At 34.8% G+C, this 10,221-nt stretch overlaps 1 protein-coding gene across 1 annotated transcript in view; it reads right to left on the reverse strand.

Annotated features, from left to right (window-relative positions):
* Positions 1-7,200: 7,200 nt before the first annotated feature.
* LOC107665671 (CREB-regulated transcription coactivator 2-like) overlaps positions 7,201-10,221 on the reverse strand; it is an 11,823-nt gene continuing 8,802 nt past the window's right edge. The window contains exon 14 of the mRNA XM_016456651.1: positions 7,201-7,733. Within this exon, the coding sequence (XP_016312137.1) occupies positions 7,630-7,733 (104 nt within the window). The 3' untranslated portion in view covers positions 7,201-7,629. The remainder of the gene's footprint in view (positions 7,734-10,221) is intronic.

A 10,221-nucleotide genomic window follows, 5' to 3' on the forward strand; every position in this document is an offset into this window, starting at 1 on the left:
CCACCCCCCCCATTAACCAATTACCACTCACCAATTAGCTCTTTTGTGCTTTACTTTTGATCTATCTGTATCTGACTCAAACTTTTTAAAGGATGTTTTAAGATGCTATTTTCAGTCATATAATGGTGCTTAGTAAAATATATGTGTTTCTATTAATTAGATTGTGTCTGTAGGTCAACAGCTTTTTATGAAAAAGTCTTTGCCAGACATAAAACCTTTGGGTAAAATCAATAAGCAATACGCTCCAATTGCAAGGGGAGGACACCCCATCACTATGGCCTCAGGTCTTTAATTATTGGGATAAGATCCAGAAGGGGGTCCAGGGCTTCCATTAAGCCAATCTCATTAATGGAGCAACCAAGGGTTAAAATGTCCCTCTGCTGCAACATGTAAGTTTTAATGCCACTGTAAGTTCCTCTTTGGCTTTATGAACCCTGATGACTTTCTTTGATGGAATCGCTGAAACTATAAATTTTAAGGCCTCTATAAACAAAGTAATTTTGTGGCCGATTAGCCAGTACCTTGTATTACAGTTTATTACAACACCTTCATTACAGTGAGGAAAATGGGTATTGCTTCAATTAGAGCAATGAATGTTCAGACTGAAGTGGCTACAACCTGATAGCATCAAGTAAACATGATCCCTCACAACTTTTTGTGGTGATATACTGAATAACATCTACTGGAGCTTAAAGTTATTTTGAGGATGGATTTGAAATTGGAAATGTATCACGGTTTCCACAAGAATATTAAGAAGCCCAAAAGTTTTTAACATTGATAATAAGAATTGAGCATCATATTTGCATATTTGAATGATTTCTGAAGAATTATGTGACACTGAAGACTGGAGTAAAATTCACATTAAATATAAAACTCTCTCTCCATATAGAGATGGCCAAAGGATTTATATCCTTTTGCTCAAATTTCCCAAGTTTCTCAAAAGGAAGGAGATCCATGCAGTGATTGAGACATCAGCCACCCACTGCAGCCTGTGCCCTATATGGATTAGCTAGATGGGTCTGTCTATGTCTTGTCAGTATCATCTATATCTGCCTTCTGGAGTGAGAACTTTCCACAGATGAGGAGTCTGTGGAGGGATTACTCCAGCATAAACATATTCAGGCATGCACACTCATAAACCTCCAACAGCTTTAAGAAGATTTTAAATTTACCACCGCTTCCTAATAAGGCTGGAGCAGTGTTATGGAGATCAGGGTGTTGGGGTCAGGTCAAAGGGGGTGGGGAGAGGTGGCCACTTTTGTCTCCCTGGCTCTCTTTTTGCTCCACCCCCTTTTGACTGCTCCGCTGTCCAGGAGGGGACCCCAGAGGTTAATACCCTCTGTCTATAAGGTCATCTGTTTCTACCCCCTTCCTCCCTGAGACTCACCATCTCCTTCTGTTCAATTTTCCGACTATGTTTATTTATTATTCCACTGGAGATTTATTCTAAAGAGCACACATGATCCAAACTCATGGCCATAACATCTGGTTTGAAAACAAACTGTTTTTCCAGTCATTTAATCTTTTTTATACAAATATACAAGCAGAATAGAAATATTTGATGCTTATAAGAATTATTAAGAAGAAAAAAATAGAGAGAAGAAAAAATAATTTTATGCAGGGTAGTTTGATTCCATGATATATGCTCTACCCTGATAACTTATATAGTTTTTTTTTTTTAAATGTTCTCCGTAACTTAAGAAAGTGGAGAATAAATTAATAAGTTATAATGTAAATATATAAACAATTTTATTTCAAAACTACATAAAAGTTTTTTAACATTATAGCAACATTTTTGTCACCGTCCATTTAACTTGTCATAATTTCTGTCATATATATAGGCTATATATATATATATATATATAGCTAAAGTTAAAAAAGTTAAAAGTTAAAAAATAATATAATATAATTAGCAATTAGCAAAGACTGGACGAAAGTAAGTAGAATTAACTTTAATTAACTTTTAACGTCCAAGAAAGATACATCTTTGTGCACCAATAGCTTGCCCTGCATCAGAGTATTTGATGTAGCTAAAGGAAAAGCCGTAAAATATAAATAAATAATAATATTGTAATATTTGAATTAGTTTTGAAACCATACTTTCTTAATTCAACGCACTGCTGAGGACATAATAAATCGAAATAACAATCAGGCAGTTTGCAGTATAGTCCTAGTCCCATTACAAACAGTTATTCTTTTGATACAGAACATCTCAAAATATGATCTTTAAATCTTTCTAGTCAAATTATGCTTCTGTAGAAACGTACTTTTTATAAGAAAACCCGTGGAGAGCAAAGTGCACATAGGTGAATAGTAGGTCTAAATAAAATGACTAAAATGATACCATATCATTACGATGTAAAAATAAAAAGTTTATACTCACATGAACCAATAAACGTCAGGAAGGTCAGTAAAATCCGTGGCTTCATTCTCCTGTGTAAGTCCTTTCAAAAATGGAAACAGGTAGGCTACTACTTCTTTGGGGTTAAAAAGTTTAAAAAGTGAAATAAAAAATGCTACTTTTCTAGCGCAAATGTCTTTCTATTGGAATACTATTCCCAAACGGAGTAAACCTACAATAACTTAGTTACTTCTACACATTCACGGCGCTCCAGCTGTGCGCTGCTGGTCACGTCCACGGTCACTTTGAGAATATCCCGTGAGCGGCTTCAGCACAGCGGTGAGCGCAGCGATCATTCATTATTAGGGGTTCAAGAAACCCTATTGTAATTCATATTGTTGTCGCCGCTGACACGCGCGGTCACCACACAGACGTTGACGCGAGCGCTCTCGCCGTCAGTGACAGGGGCTCTGAGATGAACCAATCGTTAAACGAACGAGCTGCTGACATTATGACTGATTATGACCGTTATGACTGACATTACATTTGAGCAAAAAAACAAAAACAAAAAAAGCCTCTTGCTTTACCTCAAGTGGTTACTCAGAAACATCATAACTCACAATGATCATAAAGATGAGTTGCATCTCTCTCTCTCTATCTCTCTCGCTGTTGTCACTAACCAAATTTTCGGACACATAAAAAGTATTAATACTATTATTTGTTAAAAAGTAGCTACTAATTCTATTATTTGTTTAGGTACCGAATCCAATTGGGCAATACCTGAACTAGGCCTATAATAAACAGAACCACAGAAACTTTGTGGGCAGCTTTTGTTGTGGCAGTGAAAAAAAAAGTGAAAAAGTGACGTGACGTGGCCAAGTATGGTGACCCATACTCGGAATTAGTGCTCTACATTTATCACATCCAAAGTGCACACACACAGCAGTGAACACACACACACACCGTGAACACACACCCGGAGCAGGGGGCAGCCATTTTATGCTGCAGCGCCCGGGGAGCAGTTGGGGGTTCAGTGCCTTGCTCAAGGGCACCTCAGTCGTGGTATTGAAGGTGGGAGAGAGCGCGGTACATTCACTCCCCCCACCTACAATCCCTGCCGGTACGAGACTTGAACCCGCAACCTTTGGTTACGAGTCCGACACTCTAACCATTAGGCCACGACTTCCCCTCATGTGTGAACTAACCTTAACAAAACCAACTATTTGACTAAACCAGTCTCGCCTTGTGTGCTCAGATCCAAAGAACCATTAACCTCAGGAAAACACCCAACAAACTGATTCAATTAGCAGCTATTAGCATATGAAGCAGTACATGAATGGATCTGCATGCTAAATAAAGTGAGTTGCCTGCCCAGGGTCCCATCCCCTCCCATTATCAGCTACTAATTGAAGAAACATTTGAACAGGCAAAGAAACATCAATTATAAGACTGTTCAGGCACACGATGAAAGAATTTATTAAGTCTTTTATTAAGTCACATAACAAACTCTCGTTTTATATAAAGCCAATTAAATTATTCATTAAAATGGAAATCCGCAAATCTGTATTAGGCATGTAAAAGAGCCCATTCAATTTTTTTATAGCACATTAACAATGTTACAAGAATGAGGTCATGCTGTTAATTAAGCAATCAAAAAAATATATTTCTTAATTCTTTGAATATGGGTTCAAATGTGTGAGACCACTAGTTTTATATTTTTATAATGTAATTAGCATTTTGCAAACCCAAAAAAGGAAAAATTTTCATTACAAATAATATTATCAGCATAAAATTTTGAGTGATGGCAGAATTCTTACATTATCTTATTCCTTTTTCATTTTACATTATAACTTTTTTTTGTTTTAATTTATTCAATTATAAAACTTTCAGTTTATTTCCAAGTTTGAATGCAATTTTGAAACCCATATATTTTCAATGTGGTCTCAAACTTTTTGGGCCTAACTCTATATTGTTTTCTTACACAATATAATAGGTAGAAATATCAGATGTGAAAAGGCACTTTTAATAAAATGGCATTATCAAAACAGCAAAGCGTCTTGCATCGTATTATGTGCGTAACACCGTAATGCTCAGCACATCTAATTATGTAATCTAATTATGTTCAAGACATTTGGACCATTATTTATCAGCATGAAGGCATAAAAGCACCAAAATATGCATAAGGATTCTGAAAAAGAGCAGCAAACGTTTTTGTAAACCTCATTATATCTGTTTTGTTTTGCAGGATTGGCCGTCCTCAGGTCAAAGGAAGAGATCAGCGAGTGGAGCAGAGAAAAGGAATCAGACAGGCATCACATACTGTTCCGCTCGCTCCTTATCCTATTAGGTGCTCTATGGCTGCCCGGTTAACCATGGATACAGGCACAGGGATAATCCACCCTAACACTCAGGAACTCATTCACTGCTCTCTCCATGCCTCTTATATGTTGTTAACTCTATTATGCACAGGGAAAGAAGAAAGAATCAGAGAGGAGAAGAATCACAAGTCATATACAGGTGCATCTCAATAAATTAGAATGTCGTGGAAAAGTTAATTTATTTCAGTGATTCAACTCAAATTGTGAAACTCGTGTATTAAATAAATTCAATGCACACAGACTGAAGTAGTTTAAGTCTTTGGTTCTTTTAATTGTGATGATTTTGGCTCACATTTAACAAAAACCCACCAATTCACTATCTCAACAAATATATATATATATATAATTTATATTATATATAAATATTAATATTTTATATATAACCAAAACATATTTTTCTTAAATATATACATGCATGTGTATTTATATATACATAAATATACACAGTACACACACATATGTAAACAAAAACTTGATTAATCATTTGACTGCACTAATATATATATATATATATATATACAAACACACACACACAATCATGGTCAGAATTGTTGGTACCCTTGTTAAATATGAACAAAGAAGGCTGTGAAAATAAATCTGTATTGTTTATCCATTTGATCTTTCATTCAAAAATTTAAAAAAAAAGTGAAAGTGGGGGAAAATCACATTATGAAATAAATACTTTTCTCTAATACACATTGGCCACATAGAAATTCTTATGAGTAAAATACATTAGTAAATAATATAGTATATGTATAATGTATATAATATATTCCCATTCCCATTTTTAGCACACCAGGGTGATTAAATATGAGAGAACCAAACAGTTGACGGTAGCTGTTGACGTCCATAACATAGTAAAAAATACTATGGAAGTCAATGGCTACCGTCATTGTCTACCATCCTCTTTTGTGTTCAACAGAAGACAGACACTCATACAGGTTTGGAATAATTTGAGGGTGAGTAAATTATTACATAATTTTCAGTTTTGGGTGAACTATCTCTTTAAGGAAGCTGTGGCTCTGTCACTGGGAGACCTGATGACTTTGGGAAGGCTCAGCAACTACACTATGGGATAATAGAAAGCTGCTTAAAGACAGAGATGTGAGGTGTGAGATAATCATAAGAGGTTTGTGGAGATGCAAATGGCATGAAGGAAAAGAAAAGAGAGGGAAATAGACATTGGGAGTTTTAATCAGCAAGAGAAAGATAAGTGAGGCAATAATTCTTCGGTTGTTGCTAGAATTATGCTTTTGAGCTCTTTTTCAAATAATTATTTTATAGGAAAGTATAGGGGTGACAGGAAATGATGGGGAAATGAGGAAGGAATTGAATCTAGAAATGAGGTTAGCTAGATTTGAAGTCCTATTACCCAGCTGAGCACCACATTTAACATTATTTTTATACTAAAATAAATATATATAAATTTATATAATTCAATAATTCAAAAAGTTATGAGTATAGTAAAATGGCAAATCTTACCTTCATCTTACAAAACATCTTAGTTGTTACCATTTGTTGGGATGTTTTGAAAGACTTCAAGAAAATTCCATAGGCTATCAAACAGCACAATCATAAAAAAACATGCACACAGTTCTACACATATCCAGTGGTAAAGAGTATGCCTTAATAAACCAATGCCAAAAACATAACAGTATTTGGGAAAATATGAAATGCATTTCATTCACATACCAAATGCACAATTCTTATCCTCACGTACATTGGATATAGTGTGTACTCTTAAGCTGTTGTAAAAATTAATATGGGCTTTAAGAATTACGAATTCTGGAATATATACATTGGATCTGAAAATCTACAAACAAACATACAAACAAACTGGGCTTTAATTAGATGATCCAAGGACTCTGTATGAGGTAAAGAGGAACAAAATGCACATTTCTACACAAAGACATAATAAATATGGCTTTTTTTATGTGAGGTCGGGCCTGGTGTAAACTGGTAAATCAGTCCTAAACTTAATAGTAACAATATTTGAAAAAGTACGCTTAGAGGTATTAGTCCACTTTTTAATTGCAATACTTCTGGAATTTACAGATGGTGTTTCTGTACATATGTTATTAATTCTGTCAAAAATGTAAATGCATTCCAATATGCATACTGTGAAAATATTTGAGATTTTACACTGAAGACAAATACTGAAAAACAACATGACCTCTACCAGAGAGTGATAAAGCAAAATGAATATGAAAATATCATAAAACTGCATTATGAAATATTATGAAAGATGAAACTGCAGCAAAATGAAGATATGGAAATTAAAAGCCAAGTGTCAACAGTCAGTTACAAGAAGTCACAAAAATGACTCGTCACACTATAACAAAAGACTAGAACATGCAAACAAATGGATATGAAATCTGAAAGTCTGAGTTCTACATAATTAGCTTTGATCTAAATGTTAAAGAGTAAAATCTTAAAAATGTTTACTATCTTAATTTTACCATCAAGACAACATTTTGATGAATTAAACAAGTTGGCCCTAAACTAGCCATATTTTCTTACATTTTCGTACATTTCCATATTATACCAGTTATTCTATTCTATTAAATGTGAAAACATACATTTCCTAAACAACTCATACATTACTTCACCTCATGTATCTGTACATAAACAATCTATTTATTCTATTTATAATAAAATATAACCAAAAATGCATATTAAGGCACATAGACCTGCTATTTAGGACCTCTGTGTGCAAAAACTATTTATTAAAACACAATTATTATGTTAGTTCCCTTAAAGAACCTTTAAGCCAATTTATAGTTAACATTACATAAAGTTGACTCTAAGGACTATATTTCAGTTCCATTGGCAAAAAATATTCTCTTAAAAGGGTACTTGTTTGAATAAATGTGTCATAACAATATTTATGTCATAACTTTTATGATTCATTCATGGCCAACCTAAGTTAGTGTCCAGGCCAAACGTTTCTAGATCAAACTCCAAAATAGAGTCCTGCAGACTTGATATGTCCTGGTCCAGCCAGGATGATGGGTCTGAAAAGGTGGAGAAACAATAATTAGTGAGAAATTTAAGTGAATGATAGGAGAATCTAAAATGAAATATAAGACAAGACATATAGGCTATATACACTACAATTTAGTCTATAAAACAATATATCACTCTCAGCTACTACTGTAGCCTACTGTATCATATTTAATACGCAAACCTGTTTTACACAACCTGTTTTTCTACTACATGCCTTCTGTTGTCTGATTAATAGTTTATACTTTTTTAGCAAGTAAAAGTCCTTTTAGTACAATTCTGAAAACAGGTCATCATGGTACACATCTTTTTGCTGTTAAATCTTTACTGATTTTTATAAATTAAACATAAGAATAACTGTTATATTGTCCATGATATTTCAAGATAAACACTTACTGTACTGAAGCAACCTAGGTTTATTTGATTATCCATACATCAAAAATCATGCTAAAATTTGAGTGTCAAATATAATACATCAGGCTTTTGAGGAATGTTTATTTGTAATATGTATCTCTTAATTATCATTGTAATGCATTACATTATATGTCTTGCCCCCACAATAAAAACTACAACGCTTTGATCAAAAAAACTAAGCCTTTAAATATCATCTTAGAAATGATTGCGATATATAGAGTGACATTTGATATTTACAGTCATGTGAAAAAGTTAGGACACCCTATTGAATTCCATGGTTTTCTGTATCAGGACATAATAAAACATTATCTGGTCCTTGGCAGGTCTTAAAATTTAGAAAGTAAAACCTCAGATGAACAACAACACATGACATATTGCACCTTGTCATTGTTTATTAAAAAAAAATAAAGCCAAGATGGAGAAGTCATGTGTGACAAAGTTAGGACACCCTATGATTCAACTGCCTGTAGATCCACTTTTAGCAGCAATAACTTGAAGTAATCATTTTCTGTATGACTTTATCAGTCTCTCACATCGTTCTGGAGGAGTTTTGGCTCACTCTTCTTTACAACGTTGCTCAGGTTTCTTGAGGTTTTTGGGCATTTGTTTATGCACAGCTCTCGCCACAGCATTTCAGTCAGGATGAGGTCTGGACTTTGACTGGACTGCTGCAACCCCTTGATTCTTTTCTTTTCAGCCGCTCTGTTGTAGATTTGCTGGTGTGCTTGGGATCATTGTCCTGTTGCATGACCCAATTTTAGCTGTCAGACGGATGGCCTCAAATTTGACTCTAGAATACGTTGGTATACAGAGGAGTTCATGGTCGATTCAATGACTGTGAGGTGCCCAGTTCCTGTGGCTACAAGACAAACCCAAAATCATCAGCCCTCCACCAGCATGTGTGACTTTTGGTATCAGGTGTTTTTGCTAATATGCTCTTTAGGTTTTTTTACCAAACATGGCACTGTACATTATGGCCAAACATCTCCACTTTGGTCTCATCTGTTCAAAGGACATTGTTCTAGAAGTCTTATGGTTTGCTCAGATGCAACTTTGCAAACCTAAACCGTGCTGCCATGTTTCTTTCGAGAGAAGAGGCTTTCTTCTGGCAAGCCTTCCAAATATGCCATACTTGTCCCATATTTTTCTAATTGAACTGTCATGAACTTTATCATTTAACATGTTAACTGAGGCCTGTAGAGTCTGCGGTGAAGTTCTTGGGTTGTCTGCCATTTCTCTGAGTGTTACACGGTCTGTTCTTGGGGTGAATTTCCTGGGACGTCCACTTCTGGGAGGATTGGTGTCTGTTTTGAATGTCTTCCACTTGTGAATAAACTTCCTCACTGTAGAATGATGGACTTCAAATTGTTTGGAAATGGCCATATGACTTTTCTCAGATTGATGGCAGCAACAATTGCTTGGTCATTGCCGATGTCTTTCCTCTTTAGCATTGTGTTAACACACACCTGAAGGAAACTGCCAAAACTTCTGCTTTTATACAGTTGCTCACACTTGCTGATGATCAGTTAATCAAATGTATTTGATTAGCAATGCCTGACCGTTACTTACCCTCTTAATTCCTATGTTAACAGTACGGGTGTCCTAACTTTGTCACTTTTTGTGGCTTTTCCATCTTGGCTTTATTTTTGTTAAATAAACAATGACACGGTGCAATATGTCATGTGTTGTTATTCATCTGAGGTTTTATTTTCCTAAATTTAAGACCTGCCAAGGACCAGATATGTTTTTTTATTATGCCCTGATACAGAAAACCATGGAATTCAATAAGGTGCCCTAAATTTTTCACATGACTGTATATGAATTTCATGTAGTCTGCTATATGTAGTCTGTTTCAATTTCAAGTAGTCTGCTATACTGTTATAAAGGTCTAATTGATTTACATTACAAGCTATTGGAATGTCACTTTTTGGCCATATAAATGTCAGCAACTGCCCCGAATTTTTGAGCCTCTGAATAAAACTTTTATTTCTTCCTCAACTATAAGCTCCATATTCTTACTATTATACGATATGAGCCTGATGCATCGAATATATATATATATATATATATATATATATATATATA

The sequence above is a fragment of the Sinocyclocheilus anshuiensis genome, unplaced genomic scaffold, assembly GCF_001515605.1.
Source record: "Sinocyclocheilus anshuiensis isolate Anshui unplaced genomic scaffold, SAMN03320099.WGS_v1.1 scaffold932, whole genome shotgun sequence".
Lineage (NCBI taxonomy): Eukaryota > Metazoa > Chordata > Actinopteri > Cypriniformes > Cyprinidae > Sinocyclocheilus > Sinocyclocheilus anshuiensis.